General features: G+C 40.7%; 1 protein-coding gene across 1 annotated transcript; it reads right to left on the reverse strand.

Moving 5' to 3' along the window:
* Positions 1–1,094: 1,094 nt before the first annotated feature.
* ngfrb (nerve growth factor receptor b) lies at positions 1,095–27,483 on the reverse strand. The gene is made up of 7 exons (XM_026350847.1): positions 27,441–27,483; positions 22,992–23,756; positions 19,403–19,544; positions 14,936–15,292; positions 6,752–7,013; positions 5,700–5,860; positions 1,095–4,804 (listed from the first exon to the last, which is right to left on the reverse strand). Exons 2-7 carry the CDS (start codon positions 23,043–23,045, stop codon positions 4,461–4,463), a joined length of 1,320 nt encoding a protein of 439 aa, XP_026206632.1. The 5' UTR covers positions 23,046–23,756; positions 27,441–27,483; the 3' UTR covers positions 1,095–4,460.
* Between the last annotated feature and the right edge of the window lie 12 nt (positions 27,484–27,495).

Genomic DNA, 27,495 nt, shown 5'->3' on the forward strand with positions numbered 1-27,495 from the left:
TCACCATGTTTATATTATAAATTCTATAAACACAGTAACAGTAGTTTTAACAAAACTATCTTAACAACCTCTAAACCTACAGAATAGCAAATATTGCTATTTTAGAAAAGAACAAATTAGCACTGTGATCTATATATTGTATAAATCATATAAAAAGTAAATCAATGTATTATTTTATTTTAGTTTTTAGGCCTATTTAAAATATTTCCTTACATATTCTCTACCTCTTGGACTGAATGCTATATTACAATATATCATACCTTAAAATCTGTATCTATTCTTCCTGCACATACAGTGTATGCATTGCAACAAACTTTCCTTTCACTCTTGTAACACTTGCACAGATTAAAGACCTAGCTGACATAAATATATGAAACCAGTGCTGTGAGATGACACGTGTTAGCATGTGTCATTTCACGGACCATTACCTTGCCGTATCACTCACCAGACTATTTGTGCTGACAAACTGTTGGTGTCTATTATGATAGTATTTTGCTGCTACACTGACCACACATAAAGCTCGAAGTCATAAGTCATTTTATGAAGTCAAAGGGGCACTATTCCATCTTATTTTGCTTCCTTTTCAGTCCCCTCTTGCTCTTCTATCCCCATTCAAGCCTCCAGTAATCAGTCTGTCACATTTGGCTTGGATTACATGTCAGAAGGACTTTAGTGGCTCTTGAGGAAAATGCACAGGCCTTCTCCATCCTGAGGGCGAAACACAACACAATCTGGGGCTGTTTCAAGACCAAACCATACTGTGGCTGTGTTGACACGTCCATATGGAGCCCCAAAGTGCAAAACTTTAATAAGTAGGATAAGAAGAGCAAAAGGACATATGGACTTTTGTTCTAAAACCCACTTTGTTAGTCATAGTTTACTGTGTTTGTGTTGTGTGTTTATTTAGAGCAGCAGTTCTGGTTGGTTGGTAGTAGCTTGATAAATGTGATTGCCGCATGTTGAGCTCTGATATCTTAAAACCACTGACAATATGTACTGCACGTGTTTGGAAGATTGAGTTTATATTTCTGTGTATTCAGGGGCATGTACTCTTTTGTTTGTGTGTGCATTGTTGTATAAATACAGAACACAAGCGGATTTAAGAGCTTTATTATTGGTTTTACTGCTTGTCTGCTGTAGGAATTTTGCAAATTCACATTAAGTATATTACAGTATATGTATTTGTATACAAGGAACATTCAGTATTTCTCACATCTGTACAAATCAGTCCTGGTGCACAGTCAGTCATCTCACTATGAGCTACATTACCAGGGCTAATTGAGAAACCATACCCTTGAAAGACAGTATTAGTGCCCCACACCCCCCCTACCTCATTTGCATGATTACATTGTTACTCTCGAGTGCAATGTCATGACATGTTTACCTTCAGTTGGGTTTACTGTACAAACAATTCAAAATCTGGTCACCCTCCACTTAAAACCTATTGTAGCTATCAAAGCAAACACCGTCCAAGGACTAGTCTCCAGTTATAGTGTCTGAAAGGACGACACACTATGAAGGTGTAATGTTGACAATGTTGACTAGTGGATAGTAATGTTGATTAAGCTATAGTAGAACAGACAACAGTTTTCAAGGAAGGTTGTTTTACGATGATGGATAATATTGAACACAGCCATTAAACAGAAACTATTTTCTAAGGTGTAAAAAAAAACCAAAGTGTAGATTAAGCCAGATGGTGCAACGTTTCCCTTAAGCTTTTCAGATAAACCAATAATCTGATGCACCAGAACAGGAAAACAGGGGAAACAGCTATAGCCTGCTTGGCATAAAGCATGGAAACAGGAGGAAGCAGCACGTTTGGGTGGCTAAGCTAACTGGATGATGGCTGGAGCATTTTGGTTGGCAGTCATGAGAATAGTTTTGAATTTATCATCTTATTTTCAAAAAATAAGTGAAAACGTCAAACTATTACTTCAGCTATGAAAAGAGAAAAAGAAAAGTTGACTGAGTTGCGTTTTTTTTTTTTTTTTTTTTTTTTTTTTGGCAAATCAACAATGAAAACCTAATCTTACCACTATTTTGTATATGTGTTCCTTGATCATGTTCTGTCTTTTAAAACATGCATTATACTATTTATGTGATGGTGAATAATTTGTTAATTGCACCAAGTACCTTACAAAGGCACCTCTCTTTCCTTTGCCCTTTTTATCCATTAAACTACGTCATACAGTAACAAAGTCTCATTCACATATTGTACAGTGGCACCTTCCATGCTTTACCTAAAATAAAAAAAAAAACTAGAAAGGGACAGATTATTTACAAGTTAAAAAACAATAACTAAATTAGAGTTACTTACAAAAACAAAAATATACAACATCAGTGGACACCTGAACTAATTCCCAGGCACTTGTGATGTGAAACAAACGTACATAATTACACATTTAAGTGCTACAATCTAGGACTTTACCCTTTATATTTGTTATTTGGGAATCAAAATACATCAACCCTTATAGAGTATACCTTCATTTAAAGTAACACTACAGCATAAAGCTAGTGGTTAGTAACAATTCTCAATCTGTACCCAAGAGTAAGATGAAGTTGGTGATACAGTAAACTGTTTGCTCCTTCAAATGTTTACAACTGACAGCGAACATGGAGAAAAATCCTGATGGTCCTCATTTGGCAGCTTAACAACCATACCAACATGAATACAATGTTGAAGTGCGGTTTTGACAAATTTACACTAAAATGGCTGAAACACAACACAAAGAAGTAATAAGCACATACAATCAACGTGAGAGGAATGCATGCTTTTACTTAAGCTGATTAATGCAAATGCAAACAGTGAGGGCACAAGACACCCAGTTCCCCTCTCTTATTCATCCGTCTGAAGGATTGTCAGTCGCACCATGTCCATGTCTCCTTTTGAACAACTATTATAGGCTGTTCAGTTAATTATAGAGGGTGAGGAAGTGAGTGGAATATTCATGTAATACCAACATTAAAGATACCCTGAGAAATTAAACAAACAAAAAAAAAAAAAGATAGAAAACCTGGATTTTTGCTTTGCATCCATTGTCATTTTGTACTGTATGAGCATTTGTTTTGTCTTTTGCATGCTGTTTACTGTCAAGATAGCATTTCACCATCTATAGCACACATTGCAAATTATACAAATTATAGACATTTTGTAAGACACAGTTACCTTATTATACCATATTGGCTACAAGTAATGAGATTAAAGAGTATACAGTATGGTCCCCTCATGAGCGAGCTCCATACAGTATATGGCAGGATCGGAAGTTTTGTGTTTTCTAGAATAAAGAAGAATGTAAATACATACATGATGGACGTGTGTAGAGCACATGCATGGATACGTACTGTAAGTCTATGTATGTATGTCTGTATTTAGTGCTTGTGCACTTGTCTGGCTATTGTATATAGAGTACACACGTTAGTTAGTGGGTGACATGTGTTTTGACTTTTATGTCCTTCAGTTTTCTGGGTCAGCAGAAGGAGTCTGTGCAAGAACTCCTGAGTTATGCAGATAGGCCAGAGCACAGATACTGGAGTCTCATATTGCCTCGGTCATTGACCTGTCCCCAACACTATCCAGCTGGCAATGTCCAGCTAACAGTTCTTGTAGCACTTTCTGGAAAAGCAAAGATTTACAAAAAGCACTTCGGATGAAGCCAAAACTGAGATCATATCCATGGGTGCTGCAGCTCCATCTAACAGTATCTAAGTATTAAAAGTAGGAGTAAATAGCTGGACATTGCTTTTGTTTTTGCTAAAGGAGACCAGCTTCACTCAAAAGGCGTCAATACACTCTTCCTCAAGTTGTCAAGTATCCTGATACTCTGCAGTACGCTGGCTCCTCCTGGTAGCAGAAACAGACACAACCCATTTGTCAACCTAAATTCATGGCATGTAAATAATGCTGCTTGTCAGGTATGGTCCATCGACCTTTAGTCCTCTTTGGTAGCATAGTTTTAAAAAGTATGTAGAAGTACAACACTGGTGTATGAACACTACAGTTCAGTGTTCCTACAGTAACTGTTTATGCATGTTTAAGAACGTCCAAATAAAAATACTGAGGATGAAGATCTGCTTTAACTTCAAAAGCCCTACAGCTGCTCAGTGGATGATAAAGTCTGAAGTGTAAGCTGGGTGTCAAAGCGTGTGTAAAGACAATGAGATAAATATAGGCAACCTGCTTCCATACTGTTCTACACTGTTTGGATTTTGAGATATTAGAATAACTGATTTAAGAACATTGTGAAAAGTTTTGCCTTCCTTTGCACTGATTTGATTCGGTGCATTATTATTCTTTCAGCCTTCTGGCATCTTCCTACCTTCACTTGTCATCGCTGTGACTGCTGGCTTCTTGAGGGAATTGAAACTGAAAGCGGTTCTAGCATGATTTGTCTGGGGTGTGGGAGACCATGAAATAATATTAAAGTTAAGGTTCAGGTGGTTTGCTCTCTGTTGAACATAAATCAAACTACGGACGTGGCGGTTGGCTTTGCAGCACTTGGGCTGAGCACCAGGCTTTGAGCGATGTCGTCACGGTTGATCTTGCGCAGCGCTGTGCACAGTGTGTCAATGCTCGCGCAGTCCTTGCTCGCCCAGTCAGACAGGAGCGCGCGTACAGGATGCTCTTCCTGCCGGAAGGTCGCGATCCGCTCTTCCTCGTATCCCAGGAGGCCCGCCAGATTGCACCAATCGCTGTCGTCCATGTGGTTGCAGTCATCTCCATCACTACCTCTGAACAGCAGCTTCTCCACTTTCTCTCTGGTGTGAAGCGGAAGAAGCAAACAAGGTTCTTCATCCATGGTGACAACTGCAGAAGGAAAAAAAAACACATTTATATAATCTTATTATATTATTTATTTTTAGTTTTTTAAATGACTGACATGGTCCACATGCAGGAATAATGTTCCCTATCAATCCCCCTAATAGAAATAACTGAATTTCAATTCAATTGAACATAGAAATTGAATGTACCATGATAAAGATTGAACCTACATCCTGTTCATGAGCTTCTCAATTGGCTGTAAATACTGGCAAAGGAAATAATAGAGTGTACATTTCCTGCTGCAGCAGCAATGGTTTGTTTGGAGTAAATAGAAGATGCACTGCATGAGCAGCAACAGCTTTCCTCTCTGACAAGTCTGACAACACAGATTGTTTAAAACGATCAGAAAGCGATTGCTGTCCAAACATGAGTAGAGAACTTCAGTCAGAATACTTACTCTTGTACCACTTTGATTCCTTCCTTTATTATTATCCATGCAAGCATACAAAATTTTCTCAAACTGGTTTGTCAGGGAAGGATAGGAAACAGCCAGGAGCATGTGCTGCCAAAACAACAAACACTGTAGCTCTATCAGTGCTGTAATCCCGGTCTGTTGATTTGCTACAGTAAGTCTTAAAGGTCGTATTCAAGGTTGAGTTGATGAAAACGATGGCTCGTTCCTGAGGGGAAATTCTTTTCTTGCAGCTGATGTAGCAGGACAAATCAGGGTGTAGCCTTTGTTTTCATTCACAGAAACTCAAAATTCTGGTTTCTTCATGGGTTGTAAAGCACATTTACAGAGAAAATCAGTCCCATGTAAACACAGACTTTTGTGCTGTCACTCACTCAATTTAACTACTTTATTTTGATAAATGAGGGTTATTGAATTTCTTGGTATCTGGGAGTGGCCTCTGTGAAGCTACACATATTGTTGTGTTACCTGTCTGCGCCTGAGTCTGGCCTTGCTGCTCCTGCAGACTCTGGCTGTCCACAGATATACCACTGTCGCTGTGCAGCTTCTCCCCCTCAGGTGACGGTGTCTGGTTCTGGTTGGCTGTGCAGTTGTTGGCTCCTTGCTTGTTCTGCTTACAGCTGTTCCACCTGATTGCAAATGAGTTGGAAGAGAAGAAAAACATAATATAATGTATATGTATTATTATTAATGTAAAATATTGATTAAAGACTTTTGACTTAAGGGTAACAATCTATTATCATATTTACATAATCTCTCTATTTAATTTCAGTGTATTGTATATGCATTAAAAGCTTGTTTAGATTACAGAATATAAAATCAGCCAACAACCTTTATTTATATTCTCCAAATCCCTGACTGCAAATCCCACCCCATGCCTTTAAATGACTTCAATCATGAACCAATACATCTTCTCTTTCTAATCTAAAAAGTGGCAAACATACACCTGTACATTGGGAACATACAAAAAGCTTGATTATCACCACAGCGTGTTTGTAATGCAGCGAAAAATAATAATAAAAACGTAACCATGTGTTCCTTTGGTATTTGTGCACACCCAGATCAGGTAAGAACACAAATGACTTACAAAAACATCCTTAGGATTATCCAGCATTAAAATAGATACTCAGAAGGTGTGCCTCTTCATAAAAGATTATGGCTGAGTACTCTGCCAAGAATAACCCACAGAGCAGATTAACTCACAATACAGGGCTGTGATGTCAGCTTCGAAGAACATTAGCCCTGTGGTATAATGACAATAATAATAATACTAAGTGGTAATAAAACAGGACATAGATGTTCTACTTTTTAAAGACTTTTAATGCCACTCATTTTAAAGTCCTCATACCAGAACTTGCTGAAGAGTGCTATGTTTTATTAGATTGGATCCTCCACATGAGAAAAACTTTCTCTCAACCTGCAAATCATTGTGCTAGTTTTTGTCTGAGGGGCTTCTCAGAACACCACTGCTTTTGTCTAGTAATGCAGCATCGTGTCATCAGGTATGTCATTTATCTCACCTCTTGAAGATAATAAAAGCCACGACGCCAACTACAACAGCTGCCAGGATGGAGCAGTAGATGGGGATGAGTTTGTCGTTCAGACCCTGGTAGAGCCTCTTGTGGGAATCGCCATCGGTGGTGGAGGTGGTGGTGGTGGTGCTGCTGCTGCTGCTGCTGCTGCTGTCGGTCGGGCCCTGTGGTGGGAAGTCATCTGTTAGAATGTCATCGTTGGGCGTGAAGAAATCCAGGAAGGTTGTGGGAGACACTGACGGGTACTGGACTGTAAAGGACACACAGGCATACACAAATTCAATATGAGTTCTGAAAAGGAACATAACAATAACATGCAGCCGATCGTTTTTATATAATTATGAATATATATTATAAGGGATGGTTCTAGGGCAAGGGTCAGCATTAACTGATTACATTTTTTCTTTCACAAGCAGAAAGGCGTCATGTTTATGGCCACTTGATTTACTGTCTTAACTCCTTGTAGAAGATGGAGCAACATAGATTGTTTTAATCTCTGCTGATCAGTTTAATGTAGAGCGGTGATCTATCGACAATCTCTTTTCACTTTCGTTAGCTTTATCCCCCAGACCCAATGTTACTATAAATGTTTCACACACTCCCACACATATATTACCTCCCACATCACTCGGTCATTTCCCCTCCTCCCCAGAGAGCCATTAACTTGGGTAAGAGCAAGTGTCCATCCCGTCCTGCCCACTTTCCTCCGACCATTAACGCTAAGCAGACATGTTCACTCCTCACCACGGATGTGGAAACCTATCCTTGTTTGTCACTTACTTACAGTTACTCACATCATCAACAGGAAATCATCGTGTTGGCTTCCAAGGACTCTAAATACCTCAGGAGAGCCGCTGAGTGCAAGACAGCCATCTTCACTAATGAGGCGAAAACATTTGTAATGAGTGTTTATTTAGATGGATGCAAGGAGTTGCTGCGGGGCTGTAGCTGAAGGAATTCACTTCACTTTCACTTTATGTCAACACCAATATACTTAATATTCTGTTACGTTATTATACTGGTTGTCTTCCACTAAAAATATCTTCTCTTATGGTGACATTGTTGTTGTCTTGTCGAAGTGTAACAGGAAACTTGTTTTACTGAAAGTTCAGCTACTGTGCAAGTTTGGTTTGACGTGTGGCACGTAAACTAGTTTTGTACAACTGTCCCAACTTCGTGTCAATACATTGCACTAACATGCCCCATGTGAAAAAAGTGCCTAAAAACACAAATTCTCTACAAACAGGCTTATGGCGATATCAAATTCCTTCCCAGCCTCCTTAAAATCCTGCTATAGACAAACACAAATACATACACACCACCACTGCCAACATAGCTTGTGTGTTAAACCCCATCAAGACACACACACACACACACACACACACACACACACACACACACACAGTGGAAACTAGAAACCATTCATTGACAGAGATCTTCTTTGTCCATCACAAATGCCCCCTCCCCATCTTTTTATCCTTCAGCCTTCATTCTGTCCATTTTACCTCTGGCTACACTCCTATCAGGCATTTCCCTTTTCTGTCAATCAGTCCGACGCTCACTTTGATGACATGTTCTCCCTCCATTCAGCCCATTTCTTTTCTCTAAGCCTCTTCATTGAAGGATTTCATCAAACCTTTGTATCTATGTCTTTTTCTGTGTGTTCATAAAACTTCCATTCATCCATTTACTCCACACAACTGTAGCATTACTATACTTTCCTGCCCTCTCTCCTCTAGTATTACCAGTTAAAATAAAGCTTTTCATTTAAAATAAGTGTATTTACTGAACCACTAACTCAGCCTCTCATATTGTTTGGTCTTGCCTAGGAGGGGAGTCACCGTCTCCGACTGAGCTCATCTTGATGACAGTGCACGAGACCTCAGTGATCATTTTATTGGTTTAAAAGGTGGTTTAAAATATAGATGAATAAATGGAAATAGTTGAAAAAATGTTTAAACTTCTGATTTAACAGGATTTAGTGCCTGCTTTTATCTTATGTGACAGTAAACCATGGAAGGATTATGACAAAATGAGCCAGACATATAAATCCTACCATACCTCTTTTATACTCTAGGATCCCTCATTTGTAGTGATTCGAATTTTTTTTTTTTATGTTTTATGTCTCTTTTTGAATATTTTTCTATTATTTGTGGTCACTTTGGCATAACTTTGCATCTTGTAACTGAGCTCTGTGACTTTCAAACAACTATAAAATATCAACAGTCACTTACAGAGCCTGTTAAAAGTATAGGTTCAGTCAACTATAACACGTACGTATGCATTTGTTGTTAAGCTTGTCATTTAGTCGTTTTGGAATTTTCCTCCCAGCCTTATCTAATAATAAATTAACTGGAAATCCAGTTACACATACTTTATATGTGTAATTAGTGTTCAGAGTGAATGTGTACTGTATGTGTGAGGTACCCTGCAGTAGCCACACCTGAGTTAAACTCCTTATCTAAGCCTCCTACAGAGTCTTGCAAACAGGTGTTGCTGCTGTTTCAACACCATATACTTAACTTTGGTTTGAAACAAGAAGGAAACACACGTTTTTTTGTTTTTTTTATTATATGTCATTACACCAGACTGTGCCAAGACCTGCCCAACAAAACCTAAATTGCTTGTGGCAGTGAAAGATATTTCATAGTATTCATATTGTTACAACATGCAAAAGTGAGAGGATAGGTGAAGATTACTGAAGAATGCTGCTGCCCCTGTTTGTCTGATTTACTTTTGACATATGTGATTGGTTTTATTTCATCATCTCACTCTTTTTTCTCACACTGTCTCCTTTGTCCTTGAGGCCTCTGGCTTTGTTCCTGCCATCTAATTTTCTGTCCACGTGTCCCATAGAGAAAACTCCCCCGAATGTGTATGCATGTTGGTGGATTTGTACAGGATGCAAGTGTGTGCACGTCTGCGCCTGTGTGTGCCTGTACGTGTGCCTGTTCTGCAGCAGAATGTGATCAGCACTGGTAGAGGTCAACCAGAGAAACCCGAGAGCGCAGAGGAGTAACTCCATCGTTTTTATCGACCAGGCCACATTTTCAGCATCTGTTCCCTCTCTGTGTTCGCTCAAGCTTTCTGCATCTCATTCTTTTCTGGGACTGTCTATTTCCCTTCCTGTGTGTGTGTGGTTGTGTGTTTGAACTTTTAAACCTTATCTATAGAGAATTCTGAAACACATAAATTGCAGAAAACATTGATTCCATCTATCATTATGACATAATGCAACAAATGAGCCAACAACACAAAGGGATCTGTGAAACTCCCTATTTATGCCACAGTGCAGTTATTCAGGCTGCTAAATAACATAGTTATCACAGAGAAAAAGACTTGGCTTGCCACAGACGTATTTCCCAAACAGATGCTATAAATCTTCATGAGGACAAAACCTTGACTCCCCATGCAGAACTTCTGGCAATGAATGAACGGCACAAGCGAAAGCGCAAGTGTTGTGGTCACCCTTGGACCAGAAAGACTCACTCATGCCAAATCACCTCCAAAAATTTCCCCTGGCACTTCGAGGGGCAAATTCCTGAGGGATGGCAGGCGACTTATAGAGGACTGTGTCATGGTGACAAGGGGTCGATTCTTGTTTGGCAGCAGAGAAAGAGACACAGTAGACTTTAAAACGTACTTTATCTTTACAATGCTCATACTGTGTGGCAAAGGGAGCAAAGGGGTTAAAGTGAGGAGGTCAACTCTGGCCATACAGCCCAAGTCAGTGCGGATATAAGTCTATAGATGTGTTCAAGCCAACACAGTACACAATGAGTGGCTGTGCAATACAAAGACAGTGAATTATTGAGTCAGAATAGGGGTGGGGATTCTTCACAGCTATTGATGTGGCAATGCTTTGGATGCTGGAAATCAGGAATGTCAATGGCATTTTGTTCTTTATCATTTTCCCCATTTCTCTTTCGCTTGCTAGACCCCTCCTACACACAGGCTATGTCCAATCATAGCCGAGCAATCATGAGTAGGCACATCAGGCCTGTCAAGTTCAACCAATGTCCATTGATCTCTAGTAGTAGTGAGTTTTATAAACTTTCAGCCAAATTATAAAACTAACACTAGCTAAATGATTACATTTTTAAGAAACCACTGTTTGTGTGCATATTTACCGTTCAAGAACAGAAAGCTCAAGTACAGGAGTCTTTAGTGACCAGTCCAGCTCCTCCGTTTCATTCACTCTCATCTCCTCTTTCCCTCTTTTCACCCTCTTCTTTGTCTCGATTTAGCTGAACTGATCTTGCCCTGAGTGCTGCGCATGGTGCTGGTTAGCAGCTTATGCTTTCTGATTTCTGGAGGGCAGCCTGTCGATCGCTAAGGTCAACCAAACTCAGGAAGGAAACAGCTCCCTCCTCCTACTCACCTATCAGTTTAGTAACTAAATGCACTTGGCCCCGTCACCCCGCCCTCCTTCTTTTCCCATCTTGTTTCCTCTCTACCCCACCCCTTCGACCTTCATCTATAAGCTGCCTCTGATCCATAATGTTCAGTAAGTCATCTGATTGATTTCAGTCTGTGCGTAGGAGCGAGGGTATCAGTGCCCTTGTGCATATTCTTTGAGTGTGGTTTGTGAGTCATATTCAAGTGATCCTTTAAACTACCCCTTTGTGCATGTATGTGCATGAATAATATAATTGCACGTCTGCTGCAAACCACAACCTGTTGCCCCCGGTGCCACAGAACCAAAAAAAAAAAACAGGCTTTGGTTAATAGGTCAGCTCACATATGTGCTGTCAATTCTTGGTACAATCTCAAGAAGAGAACAGGGTCACTTCATTGGCATGAAAGCCTCTGTTTTCCATGAGCCTTGAGGGCTTGCAGCCAAAACCTCAGGCTGATAAAGAAAGGGAGCAACTACTCTGTCAAACTCAAGCCTTGCTAATGCAAGCGATATTAAAAAGCTTTGTTAAAGTGGTTGGCCACTCCTATTGATAAATCATTTACAAATAATCTCTCTCTGGCCTCACACAGGTATCACCCTGTAACCAATCCTTTTATTAGTCATAATTCACAACTGTAGCACAATCAATCCTTTGCTCTACAAAGCAAACACCTCAACATCTAGCAGCGGTTAATTATAGTTACCACTACTGTCTTAGCTGATTTATAATAATACAATAGATTCCCCTTTGAAGAGCAGTTAGTAAGATCGCCAGTTTTAATCAGCTTCACTTGCTTGGTTGTTGTGGTAACCCCTGGATTGTGGGGATGATGCCATGTTGTTCAGTGCACATCCCCAGGGAAAACTTGCACTGCCTGATCTTCCAACAAAAAACGCCTTAACATACAAGCCTCCCATGACCTTTAACCTCTGACCTCGCTCCACTGGCTGAATAAGAATGTAAGTTATATTACTCTTTTTTAGATAAGCATCCCGCCTCCAGACCCTTAACGGTCAGTCTAGTCTTACAAAGTCTGGTCTGTATTAACATGTTTTACCACCAGAGAGATTTTTTTCTGTCTTCATAAGACTCAAAACAAACCACTAATCCCTCTGGAAGTGTGGGAGGAAATTAGATTTTCACCCCACACATCAGCTGACTCTAACTTAAAGTAAAGCATTGCTAAGACATCACAAGGGAAAATTCACCACTGGGCTAAATTCAAATACGATCCAAACAGATACAGTGGTAAATGCAGCTTTCAATTTAAAGATATCCTACAGTGTAGTCAGAGTGATATTCTGGTCCTTCCACCTTTAGTTAAACTATGTCTTCAGTGTCTCATGTTACGGCTTGTCTTTTCACAGGCAGTGGCCTTCTGTGTGTTCCTCTCTCTCCTTTTACCCTCCTGACTGTGTTTAGCCTTCAGGCCTGTGTCGCCTGACTCCACAACACTAATGGATGTGGCCGTCTGGCAGCGCTACTGATTTGTAAGTATTGATAATGCTTGTGCTTCGGTAAAAAGATTACATTAGCAATAAAGAGCGCGTGATTTGATTAGAGTGAGGAATAACATAGGATGATGAAGCCCATACACAGTGGGCGGTGAGCCAACGTGCCTGGAAACGCAGCAAATTCACATTCGTTACAAAGTATACTGTGTTAGTTATCTAAAAGATGTTTTAGTATTGGAGATCTGTTTCTTCATATCTTGATGTTGGATGAATCATCTCTCCATCCACTGTAATTCACTCACAGACCACAAGTTGAATCAAGTTCATTAAAGCATCATCAATGGAATATGTTTTTTATATAACAGAGAAGCACTTCATGTTGGCTCTACTTGAGCTTAAAATAATAAATATAATAATAATGATGTCTTGATGCAATTGTTTGCAACAACTGCATCAAGACTGTGACTCACTCACCAAGTTGTTGGTTTGTTCTTTGATATGCTATTCTTCCTTCAATATCATCTTCAGCAGGTAATAATCCTAATCATAACCCTCTTCCTCCACTATTTTATCACTTGTGGTAGTAATGGAGAGGCCAAATAGGTAGATTAACCTCTACCATGAGTAAATTAACCTCTGTCTTCCTATTGGTGGAGGTTAATCTTAGACTCATCAGTCAATAAAACTTCCAGAACTTCTGTGACTCATATTGGTATTTTTAAGCAAATTCATACCTGGCTTTCTGATTCATGATGTTGATGAGGGAATTGCATCTTGTTTCATTGTCTCTGTATTTCGGCCTAAGAAGTCTTGAGTCGCATTGTAAATAGTAATACCTTAACCCCTGCTCTGTGGAGGTTCTTGGTTCTCAACTTTCACAATGCTTCTGTCATAAGCTGTTACTGTTTTCCTTGGCCGACCTCGTGCTGTTTATGTCGCTCAGTAGCCCAGTGGGTTCAAAAGGCACAAATAAAGCACAAAAGGTGCTATGTTATATGTCGTGTAATATATCAAGGTGTAAATGCCATCAAATAAAAGCTAAAATGTCTGTGTGATCTGAAGTCCAAGAGTCTTCAATTGACAGCAAAAACTAGTCATTAAATGACAGCTGATCTGACAGATGTTTGGACACATTCAAAAGTTAGTTGGGAAAACAGCTCTTGGTTAACATCAGGCTCCTTTGCCTGAATCACCACGGGGTCTTACAGTGTATGAATATTAAAGATTAAAAATAGCTTGAATCCTCTAGTGTGATTTAAGTTCAAGGGAAAATGCAAATTCTTGCCTAAAGAAGTAAACATATAATCAGGTCATTCTAAAAAAGTAGTCACAAATAAAAAAAAGAACATATCTAAATTAGTTTCACTGTCTGTTTTAGTTATTACTGGCTCCTTCAAGTAGCCCCATGGGTTAAGCTGAAAGCTCTCGCAGGCCAAATGGGATCATGGGAGAGGCACAAAAGAGTCTCTTTTGCCTGAGATTCACTCCGTCTTCACCACTGTGATAACAACATCCTTTAAACCGCTGCCCCATCAGACTGCATGGATGATCAACAGACTCCTTTTATTGTCATCTCACAAAAGCGTTGATTTAATCTGTGAGGCATCAGGTCATTGGAATGAGCAGTGACTGCAGTCATAAGGAATTTGTGATTTGGAGTGTGATACCCACAGGGTGCAATGATATAAAAGAAATTCAGAGTCCTGTTCAAATGTATGACCTCCTTCTAAATCCTCAATATAGAAAGAGTGTGGTCTTTGTGTCGTTGGATGGGATGAGTCGGTGAAGACAATGAGACAAGCTTCGGAGTGGCATTTAGGTCGATCAGTCAACAACGTCTATAGTGTCGTACTGAGATGATCTGATTATGTGGCTGACAATGTGGACGTCCAGTGCGTCAAACTGTCTTCACAGAGCTGGACGGCAAATATGTGCCACTATTCAGTCCTTCGTGACCCTGGGCACCGCACCCCATCATTCAACTTGACTGGCTCCGCACAGAAGTTCATGATAAACTTGCTCAGTGATTAGACAGGATCAGCTCACAGTCATTTGATAAATAGTCACAAATGTTACAAAAAACATGAATTTAATTCATTATATATCTGATGAGATCTGCTGTATCTATATCTCTAAGTATTGCTGTCAGTACAAATAAGGAGTGCTCATCTCATTTTTGGTGCTAAAGCCTAAATAATAGCTATGTTGCTCAACATCATCCACAGATTTCCCCTTGCTATAAAGAGACATGGATGCCACATTACATGCAGGTACGTAAATAAACTTGACTATGAGCCTGTGTGAGTTAATTGTCTTACCTTGACAAACTGTGTCACTGACAGAGGTGCAGACCTGCAACACCTGCCCATCATCACAGGTGGTGCAAGGGATGCATGGCTCCCGAGAACTTTCCTGGTCTGAGTATGTATCCCCATTGCACTCCTCACATGTCGTGTCATGGTCTCGCTCACAGCTGAGCAGCATGCCCTGGCCCTCGGGACACTTGGTACATGGTTCACACTTCTGAGAGAATGCGTTGAAGTAGTAGCCGTAGTTGCAAACGCAGATGGCATCATTGGCGTCTGTGCAGGGTGTTTCCATGCGGAGTAGACCTGTGCATTGTGTGCACGCCTGACATTTCTCGGTGTGACTGAAGTTTTCTGAAAAGGTTTCACCTGAAAGAAGAGAGATGGAAATGATTATTAAACTTTTAAGCAGTCGACAGTGTATTTCCTCCCTAGAAAAGCACAATACTTTGAAAATGAAGTCGACTACTGAAAGTGGAAACAACCATATCAATTTGCTTTTAAAATGCAGTAACATCTGTTTACAAAGGAAAAGGTTGTTTTATGTTTTACAATATGTTTCTTAGATGATGAACACGTCACACCACCTATGTTTTGTAAGATTTCCTAGGACACATATACTGTATCTGCAGAGGACATAATCAATATTGCATGTTTTATGGAATTATATTTCGGCTGGATAGAGAACTGGGAAACACACTAAATTATGCAACAGACCCATTTGTAAGAGCAGCTTGTGTGTGTGTGTGTGTGTGTGTGTGTGTGTGTGTAAACAAGGTATTAATCTCAATTTTAAAATCTCTACCACTTTTAAATTGCCATAATAATCCTAGTTATTTAAAGGTACGCCAAATATTAGCTAGTTCTAACTTTATATTTGTATTTTCTGCTTTCTTTTATCTTATGTCAGTAAAAACTGGTATATTTGTCATATTACAGACAATAATTGTAACTCTAATGTAAATAAACTGCTCTGATGAATATCTCCTTTATGTGAAAATGTTAACAAATTAACTATAGCTGTGTGATTTCAACCTCTTATCAATCAGTTGCAGCTTCAAGGGAAATGTATGGAGATTCCTTTATGAACTACATGAGTTACATTACATGTTCGCATAACCACCAGTCAAACACTAAACATATTCAATACATGATCATCGAAGACAAAGATATCCAACAAATATTAACATTCCAGTAGTTAAATTAAACTCATCTGAACTGTGTGTGGTAGGAGACAAGGAGTTTTTCTGGCATGCAGTCTCCATGTAGGTCTTTCACTGCTCAGTGTCTCAAAGCATATCAAGTTTTCAGTCCGTACCACTGGCCCACCAACCATGGCAAACACTCAGATGATGAGGAGATTAAAACAGAGATGAGGAGAGATAGACACAGACAGATGGAGCGATGACCAGAGAGGAGAGTCTGTGTGTCATTTGAGATGAATCACTGTGTGCAATTCAGTCTTAAATTGGTGGTGTCAAATGTGAGTCTTTCACATTTTTTGCCTAATTATGTCTCTAGGACGTGAATAAACCCCCACTCCGCTCCATCTCGTATGTGGGTCTGTTAGTGTCCAGTCATGTGCTGTTACCCCCTCTTCATCCCCATTATCTCCAGCAACAACACACTCAGACTCTCCTCACCCCCACTCCCCATGAGTGCTTTCAGAGCCATTATCATAATGCCATGCATCAATAATGCAAGTCAATACATTAATAATGCTGGCCTGCAGCATGGGGAGGAGGGTGGTCATGGAAGCAGCAGGAGGAGATGGGTACAGTTTGTCTTTTCCTGGCTCAGCATATCATATCATAACAGTCCTCTTTTTTTTTCTAACATTCAATCCTTCACTTTGTTTTCAACACCCATAAAAGGACTCATGAGTTAACTGCTCTGGCTACTTCACAGTGTGAGGTGTGCAAGTGGTTCTTGGACATGTTCGTACGTGTGTGTATGTGTGTGTGTGTGTGAAGGAAGAATGAGCCATTAGCTTCTTGTCTCCATTCCAGCTGTACTTGCTCTGTTTCATCTCAACTCATTTGCTCATTCACCCAAACTCCTCCATGTGTTTCAGCTGGCTTCCAGAGCACTGTGAACTATCTGTAACCATTTCTTATAAATGGATGTTTGTGCACGTTACACGCTATCAGCTGTGAGCGATAGACCTATAACAACATGTATCACATAGGGTTTGGTGGGAGTTGATGTTGAAAGAAGGGACTGTGACAAGAGTTTTTGTTAATATCTTAAAAAAATGAAAATAGGCCAAAGGTGCAAAGAAATATTTAATGTTAGGTTGTAAAAAAATGATAAAATAACAGTCTTTCCAGAAAAACAAAGTCAAGGGGTAAAAAACCTTCTCATATCTATGAACGTAGACTTGGCTGAAATAACTTCCTGCCTCTACCAGATTGTATCAGTTGTAGCAAATTATCCTAAGCCTTTGCTAAGACTAACAATGCTGCTGCAAAACTGATTTTTCGTCTGCCCAGATGACTGATATGAACACAAATCTATAAAGGGAATTTAAAAAATGCATGTGATGGTGACATACATAATGCAAAAAATGTGGTATAAATATCTTCTGGACAAAAATTAACTAGATCCTTGAGATGTGGACATGGAGAAACAAATTTAAAACTGAGATGAAGAACTGTTAAACTGCATCGTACTATAATGGAGTTACCATAATATCAAGTTTCCTACTTGTAAACAGCATAACTATAATGCATTTCATGAAAGCTCATTATATCCGACAAATCTAAATTAGAACAAACACCCTTTAATAATTTTCTTACACAATCGATCTTTAATTTGGGGTTTTTGGAGAAGGTAAAATAGCATCCACTATCCAAACTTCAACGCTTACATAAAATGAATCACTAGGCCCCATTCATGCTGCTTCAGTGTGAAAACCAAAGTTTGACAGAACAGCTTCTAGCTTCGTGGTGCAGGAGAAGTTAAAACGTAAAATGTTAAAACACTTCATCATAGCTTAGCTCTACAGCCTGCATTACACATCCAATCAATACGTTTGATGGGTTCCTAAAATATCATTGTGATGTTATCTGATGGACAACTAGCTGCTTTGAATTATCAATTTTCCATGAGTCAGTGCAGAGCCTGTCTTGCCTCGTGACAGTTTTGAGAGCCTGTCATTGTCTGTGTTTGTTCATGTCTGAGCAGAATAAGCAGTGGGAGACTGAAAATAATCACACTGAAAATCTCCGTGTTGTGCAACTGAAAGCACAAACTTCACAGACGCAGTTGATGAGAGTCATTTTAAGAAAATATATTGAGTTTTTGCACAGATAGAAGAAATTAGGAGCAGCCTGGGGTGTAGTGTTTTTATATTAGGCAAGAAAATGCTATCGAGATTTATCTCTTGATCCGAGAGACACTTGTAAAAGCATACATCATTCCAAAGGAGACACACAGAGTGCAAATAAATCATTTTCTCTCTGTCCATGTTCTTTGTGACTTCTCTCATGACCTGAAGTCTGACTCGTTTTCTGTCTGTGGGCCTCCTTGGCTTCTGGTTTGCCATCATTCAATGACCAAGGGAGGTTTACAACCACTTCCTGGCCTGGACAGAATATAGTCAGACAGCAAGGAAAACTCTGGGAACAGTGTAGAAACTGGCTCTGGACCAAACCTGGCCTCAGCAGGCACAAGTCAACCTTTGGTCTCATATCATAGCATTACAATAAAACTTAATTGTTCATTTGTTTTCCTTACACTAGCACAAAAATGTGCCCCGACACAGAGAGCCTTAAATATCCTTTGGGGCTCCTAGGTCACCAGTCTTGTTTACAAAATCTAAATCTACACTGCTTACCATCTTAATCACTGTGACATAACAACTTGTCTGATGGGCCAAATATCATCCGCTGCATTTTTTTTTTCTTCTGCAACAAATTTGGACCGGGTCCCACTCTTGATCCTCTCAACATTAGTGTCCTCATAAAGTCTTTCAGTCCAACACAGCTTCACTCCCTACATGGTAAGGGCCACGAGGAGGGCAGTAATGCTGGTGCACAGTTACGTCTGGCATCTAGTTTAGCTCCTAACGTGCAACCGAATCATCTATATTACAAGCTGCATATTTTTCAGGATGTTTATTAGTCACGGACATGCCACACAGCTATCTGGTCAAAAGGGCTTCAGAAGCACTGCTGATAAGTAAAACAGTTTCCTCCACCATCCAAAACATCTCTACCATTACTAACTTTAGGAAACAGCTATTCTGTATTATGTGTCTTGCATAGCCTAAATCTGGCTTCTTCAGGGAACAGTGGGTACAGTAGGGTGTTTGTATGAATACATAACATCCACAGGAAATATCACCTGGCAGTAATTTAACATTTAATGACATGGATGAAAACCTAAAGCAGAGATTATGACTAACATACATGACATATTAACACTATAAATTATATCATCGTCAACGTTTGTGTAACGTTATTTCGTGTTACTCACTGTCAAGACAGGGAGCGCAGACGGTCTGTGTGGTGCCGCAAGGTCTCAAGACGCCCTCACCGGGTGGACACTGCTTGCAACATTCCCCGCTGGTCGTAAACTGGCCCGATGAGCATTTCTCCTTATCAGCCAGAGCCCCAATCTGCCAATCACCAGAGAGATCATTCATTCAAAATCGACAAACAAACACAAGATCGTACATTAACACTTAACATTGTTGCATTATTGTTCATTTACCATCTTATTCAGACAGTGTGAGCAATTCTTTTTCCCCCATCTGAATCGTTTCTAGAGGCCTGTCATTGGTAAAAACCTGTATTTCACAAGACAAGGCAGCAGAAAAGAAACTAAATAAACAGTACTCTCATTCCTTTAATCATCTCGCATCCACTAAAATTTGTGTTGGAACCACTAAACCAATGGTTCCCACCCCAGGGGTCATGACCGTGCAAAGGGGCTGCAAGATAAATCTGCACTACCTCAACCCTGTTCACTTTTCCAAGTTATTTTCTCTTATTTTTTGCATGTTCTTGTGAAATACAAGACAGATTAGCCTTTATGTGTTTCTCAAATTTGTAGTCTGCACACATCCTGTATCCAGTTAACAAAGATCACAAGCTGAAAAGTCTGGAAACCACCAACTCCACACACATGAATGACTTGGCTTTAATCTAAAACTGCATCCAATATGTGCATATTTAAAGATACAAACTGCACATAGACATAAAAAGCAAAACACACAAGGATCACACACCCAGACCAGGTAAAGCTGAATTATGTCCTCTCTGCATTCCTCAAACAGTAACCTGCTGAGTGCTTTATCGTCGCTGTTCACAGGTAAGGTTTGTGCGTGCTGCTACACATGCACGTGTCAATGCAGTAGCACGCATGCACACTTGCACACTCACGCCAGTGGTTGGAAGTGTCTGAGAGGCTGTATTTATGTGAGTTAGCATGGCCTTTTACATTGAGTCATTATAAATCTTAGTTTTTTCTTTCACACCCTGATGCAAACCCTGATCTCCGCAGCAAACCTTGATAAAAGTAGTGATTGACTTTTGACACCGAACCACGGGAGATGTCTGTCTTTCATTCTCCCCACATGCATGAGGCGGGATTGTTTTTAGCTTGTCATTTATGAGGTTACGATGTTCTGCTTTTGGGCAGTATATCTCTTTCTGGTTGACAGAGAAGCTCAGATCACGTCTCAGACTTGTGGCATTTGAAAGTATATTACAGTTTTCTTCACACACATTCATGAGAAACATGTAAATCATCTTCCTCTTTCCTGATTTGAATATTGTCTGCGGCACTCTTCGAAAACTGAATGCTGAGTAAGAATAAGTCATAAACCTATTATCACATTTTGAGTGTGTGTGTATTGTATGTTGAGGTGTATGTTGCTCTATAAATCTCCATAAATCGTCAGGTGTCAGGGTTCAGGTGTGTGTGGAATGCTGCCGACAAGACAGGAGGACCTCTGCAAAACATCAAGTGTCCCCTCAGGCACCTCTGCGTCAGCTGGCAGATAATATGTGTGTGAGTGCATACGTCTCTCTCCCTTCGTGGTGTCACGGCCCATTCACCTTCAAGTATCTGGGATTCAATTATCCACGCTGTTCGTGTTCAAGAATGTAGAAGAACTATGTGGGGAGATCACATAAATAAACATAAATATAAATAACATTTTGTAGTTTCCTAAAATCAGGAAGGCTTTTTGGAAATTGGGAGATTTCAGGTTAGTCTTCTCGAGATGATGACAAACGTTGTGCTCTTGCCGTCCAGAAAAAGAAGGATTTTTGAGTGTCAGCTTGTTTGTATTAAGTTAAAACCTGAAAGAGTGACATTAAGGATGTGACAGTAACTCTATACATATTTTAAAAATGTTTCACAAGCTGTCTTCCTCAGAACCTCGTTGACTCAGAAACCTTTCTCCCTCCCCTTTCACCACAGCACTCTCTACGCCTCACGCACGCAACAAGCGCTCATTATGAGGCTGAATCCAATCTGTCGCTGCACACGCTGTCTCACCGCTTCCCCTCATCTGCCCCCTGTACACGCCCAGCAGCATGCATGCATTTGCACAAACACATTAACAACCTCACTTGTGAACAAACCTGTTCCAAAATGTCTGACTGACACTTTTGAAATGACTCCAAGTTCTAGTTTTTTTTTCTCTTTGACCCTGTTCTACCTCTAGGTGTGGGTGCAACACCGAATTGTCTCAAAGCCCAAAAACTGATATAGAAGTGCATCACTAATGACATACAGATGAATTAGAGGGTAACGTGATTTGAGCAAATAACTGGTGGAATGAAAGGAAAGCATGGCCAGCACTCAGCAAGTTGTAGCTCGACCTGCACGTTTCCTGTAATAGGTTTTCTGATGGGAGTTTGAGGGTTGCACCCTTCAACTTTCGTCAGCCCATCTCCCTGAAGCTAAAGCAAGAAGCGAGTCTCACATCTGCAGGCACACACGAATGCATGCTTAGAAGCAGCTGGGCACATAACTTCAGAGCTCCAACCAATCTTACTAATGGTCCAGTCAATTTTCAGTTGGAGGCACTTAACCTTTGGACCTCAGCTGTCAGCGCTTGTTAAGACATAGACTTCCAGTATACCTGCCTTCCAATAAGCTGAGCCTAATTAAATCCAAGCATATAGATCCTGAAACTGCTGGGAACACTGGTGGCAATGACATTACACATATACGTCTTTCCAAATAACGCTGAATCGTCATCTCTTATGAAGAAAGAGACAGACAGAGAGAGAGAGTGCTGTGAACGAGGGGCGAAAGGAGGAGAGGGGGGATGTTCATGGCTGTATCAATATTTCATGCGCTGAGCTGGCAGAGGATGCACACCCATCAGTGGGAGCAGCTGTCATGTATGGGTGATGCAGCCGGTTCCTAAATCAGGACCTTAACAAGCCTGCAGCCATGAGCGTGTCCTGCAAGGATAGAAGACACTACAGAAGACACTTTCAAGGCTCTAGAAAATGTAATACCAGGTCCTCAAGCGAATTAGAGATGGATCAGGGAGAATGTGACCTGAAATCAGGGGCTCCACAGAGTTTTAGTCGTGGATTTCCTCCACAGAAAGATTCTCACAAGTTTCCCAAACGTTGTGAGAACATGTGACCAAACGTCTCATCAGTGGACACTTGATTTACCGGTGAGATCGGGGTGGGGGGGAGACACTGCGACATTGTTACTGTCCTGGCTGTCTGTAGGGCCACATGTAATTGAGAAGGGTGGAACTACAGCAACCTGAGCTATAGTGTATCGAGCTGAATGGCTGCTGCGTACATCCGCACTGAAGTCGGGACAGGTGCAAGGACACAAGTGCTTCACAAGTAGTGAATAAAAGTGTGACTAAACACGGAGTGAAAACTGTCATGATGTTGGATAAGCTCAGTAAATCTCAGGGAAAGTCCAAGCAGAGTAGAGGGGAAACTTTTTCTCAAGCTGAGAACCCCTTCCAGGTGGTGCAGATGCGCACTTGCGCAGGTGTCGCCGCAAACCGAGGTACGTAGAGTTTAAGGCAACTGAACGCAGGCATTGTAATGTGATTATGCAAGAGGCTACTCACCACTCCAAGTAACACTGCAATGAGAGCGGAATTCATCCTGTAACTCCTCTGCATCTTCCCAGGACGGTCAGCGATTGGACGCAGCACTCGCAGGATGCGGGTCTCACTAACTTCGAAGGGGAATAAACTCGGGTGCCATTGCTGCGTCTTTTTCTGTGCTTCTTTTTTGGTTTCGTTAAGAGGAAGGAAACTCTCTGAGTAAACTATTCGCCACCGCAGCCCTCAGTCCATGAGCGCAGGCTGCAGACTGGATCCGGTCAGTGAGTAATCTCGCTGGGATTGATCCAGTAGATGTTCAACTCCGTGCGCTTCTCTCCTAGTGAGCACATGACAGAAGCGCACAGCTCCACGGCTTCAGGGAACGAGCCATCTCCCCATCTCCACGCCTACTGCGCACACACACACACACACACACACACACACGCACACGCACGCACGCACGAACCTGCTCTTTAACAGCTGAGATGTTCTTGCTGAGTCGGAAAAAAGCAAGCATCTTAAATTTTAATCAGACAAATTAAAGTCTTGTGTAAACCGCCCATTTGGCTTGTGGCTCCACTGTCCCATCAAACGGAAATGTTCTTCAACGATTTCTCTCCCTTTAACAACTTCGAAAGCGGAGGGCTCCATCAGATCTTCACCCCGAGGCGCTCAACTGACCTTGTTTTACTCCTTATCGGTGCCTGAAGACAGCAGCCCGTGTGTGGAGGCAGCTTTAACTCAGAAAACATCCACTGGCATCTGCAGCAACGTATCACAACAAGTCTGAGGAAAAGAACACACACACACACACACACACACACACACACACACACACACACACACACACAAGCCACAACTCTCACACACTTAATCAGACAGTGGGAACATTTGATGCACACATGTGCTCCCACAGCTGATCTCCTCATGTTCTCCCACTCTGCATTTGGGTTTTGCAATGGGTCCAGGTCTCACTAGAGGGATTTGTAGAGCTTACACTTGTAGTATCCTTCTTAAAAAAAAAAAAAAATATATATATATATATATATATATATATATATATATATATATATAATTGCACGTTTCACCCACGACTCACTTCTCTACTTTCTTTAATCTCCACTTAACTTAATGAGGATTAAATTACATGTAAATCTCAAATTCTTGTCTGTTTTTTGTAAACGTAGACATAGATATCTTTGTTTTTATCATAAAACATTGATCTTTCTACCTTGTGTGTGTGTGTGTGTGTGTGTGTGTGTGTGTCACATTGATTAGACAGTGATTTATACAGCTCATAAAAGAACTGAGGACAGTTGGGGGCTGGGAAGCTGGGTTGCTATGGGTGAATAAATAATGCATGGATCTAGAGAGAGAGTGATGATCCATTTTAGACTCACTTATGTGTGGTCAAATAAATTCATCTAAACATCAGTGTGGTCTGTGTAATTCATAAAAGAGATGAACGGCTAATTCCAGCTGAAACCACCACTTTGAAATGCAGCTTTTTATTTTAAAAACTCTGACATTTTGAATAGGAAATCAACGACTTCCACAACTGGAAAGCAGATTTTCTTTTTGTATAAGTGTATAACCCATTCAGTGTCAGCCTACAAGTAGATAATAACTTTATTCTGTTTAATAATATCCCAACAACCCCAAACGCCAGCATAGAGGAACTGGTTTCTAACATCTTACCTAAATATTAATAACTAGTGATGTTTTTTAGTTTTACTTTATGATGAAATGAGCATGGGGGGGGGAACTGAAACAGTCAAGCCAGTGAGAGCTGGCAGGTCCACTTTATTTTTGGAACAAAGACTTTCTGCATTAACAAGTTTTCTGGAAGAGTGATAAAATAAAAAAAGAACAGAGAGTAGACACGGCTACATTTTTAAAACCCTCGCGAAAACGAAACTGTATCCACTTTATCACATGTACACTTCTGCACAGACACACACACACACACACACACACACACACACACACACACTGACCATCTGTCACCAGCAAGTGGACAGAGGATGGGTGGTCCAGGAGACGCTCACTGTCCCTTCTCAGGTTCTGAGAAAAGGATTCTGTTCCAGGTGGCTGGCCTTGCAGATAAAAGCGTGTGTGTGTGTGTGTGTGTGTGTGTGTGTGTTAGTTTATGTCTCTATCTGCCTTGTTAGCCTTTGCTCGTTCATGAATGTTCCCCCTGTTTACATTTTATCATAATAACCCTCATGGAACGTGTTCAACAGGCCTAACACTCGTTTTCTTTTTCACCAACACTGACCCCGGCAAGAGGAGACCACCTGTCACTCCTGCATCGGCGGCAACAGAGGAGCATAAAAACAGCAGTGGCAATGTGATCCACAGTCTCCTCGCAAGCTTTCCTTCTAATGTACCGTAATAGATGGAGAGGCATCGTATGACGAGCCAAAGAAGCCCTTAAATTACTCTGAGAGCACTCACTCCAATAACTGGCATGAGAGTGATATCATGTTGTGTTTGGAGAAAACCTTCAGAGCGCTGCGGGGTCAGTCAACAACTTAGACAACGGAAAAGCATTGTTGTGCAAAATAAAGGTTTAGTTTGGTGATGCTGATTTCAGCGTGTGCTCGCTGTGGAGAATGAAATGATTGGACTCATTTTGCAGCGTAAACCTCAAGCAGGCCAGATGGCAACGAGCCCCTCTTCTTCCCGCGGGACGCCCTCATCTGCACTGTATTGATCCGATCTGTCTGATTCCCTCTTCCCTCTTCTCTCTACGCTCTGTTCGCTAACATCCACGTCTCATAAAAAAATGAGCCTTTTGATTGATTGTTTCAAGCTGACAGCAGTGGACATGGAGGAAAATGATGCTGTTATTTGTTTAGCAGTTGATCCTGTTCTGACTCGTCAGATTTGATCCATTCATTGAAGACGTTTCTACATTTATATGTAGAATAAAAATCGTGTTTGTCTGAGCTCTTTCTTTCTTTTCAGTTCTGTCAGTCTGCTTCAGGTAAAGTCGCCCTAAGGTTTAATCGTCTGCCATCTCTGAAATTACTGAATTTTTCTATTTCTGTGAACCTCACTCACAAACCCAGACTGGATGAGTCAATGAATGAATGAATGAATGAATTAATGAATGAATCTCTTCTGCTTAAGAACTTGTGACGTGACCTTTCAGCTGTGACCTGACCTGAACCCAGACATGGCGCTAACAGGAGTTCCACAATGTCGATGTCACGGTATGGTGTGCGTGTGTGTGTGTGTGTGTGCATTTGTTGACATCCTTCATTTATATCCATTAACAACTGTGGTTCCACACAGCATGATCCATGCATCCAAACATCCATTCAATTTAATTACGTTGGTTCCTATGTGATTCTCTGATGATGTTCTCAACAGACCAGACGCTCAAAGAACCTCTTCAGGGGGTGAACAGGCCTTTGTACCGACCAGAGACACTTCAGTTTAACCCACTGGGCTGAAATGAGCCTGAGGCTGTGGACTGTCAGTGCAGCTTATTATGCATTCAGCAACACAGAGATATGATTGAGGGCAAATGCAAGTAAACACGTGCACTAAGAGAAACGCAGAAGTCACAGAGGTGCAGGACGGTTTGTGTTGTGCTGTATCACTGTAGAAGTTGATGCACTGCTGAAGAAACTGCAGATTGATCGATTTGAAAGTTATCAAATCGAATGTTTGCTCTCCTAAATGTGTTAGAAGTTACTCATTTTGCAGAAAATTATTATTTTTTCATCAACATACTGTATCTTGGAAGTACAGAGCAGTAAAGATACACTTTCACAGACTGTCCTCAAAATGTGCCTGTTTCTTGTTTCAGAACTATGTCTGAGTTTAAGTCGTGTGGCCAACCTGTCTCCTGATTCGGCCTAAATATGTTGGTTTGTATAAAAAGTATCTGAGTAATAAAAAAGCAGAAATGAAACACTACAGTAAAGGACTTCTGGGTTAAATTCTTCTTTTGCCTTCTAAAGTCTATTATTATGATGGCTCACAGCTGGATCGTCCAAAAACAAATCACCATGTTTGCCTTGTAAGGTTGTGTTTATGATCAAGAAACTGCAGCCAAGAAAATGATTGTTGGTTATAAATGAAAATGAAGATTCAAACTCTGTCTTATGCATTTCACCAGATAGACAGATGCAATGCTGCCCTCTGCTGACTGTTATCCTGTGCAGGTCTTTTCTGTTCAGTGTTCAAGTACATACAGGACGTCGTTCTAGTAACTGTTAAACACTGTGTCATAACAGGATACATCTGTTTTTGCCTCATATGAATTTGTCCGTACCTATTTGTTTTCACAAACAGTTCAACTCATGCTGTGTGAGTTTGCTATTTGTATGTACTGAGTTAATCTTTAGGCGCCATTTAAATCAGTTACATGTGACTTAGAGTTATTAGTTTAATTACTATTACATAAAAATAAATCAATTCCTTGGCAGCAGAGAAATGAAGTGTCTCCTTTCTTACCTTTGTGATATCCTCATAGTCAGCACTGTCACCCAGTCATGCTGCACCTGCCCAC

Source organism: Anabas testudineus, chromosome 19, assembly GCF_900324465.2.
Source record: "Anabas testudineus chromosome 19, fAnaTes1.2, whole genome shotgun sequence".
In the NCBI taxonomy this organism is placed as follows: Eukaryota; Metazoa; Chordata; class Actinopteri; order Anabantiformes; family Anabantidae; genus Anabas; species Anabas testudineus.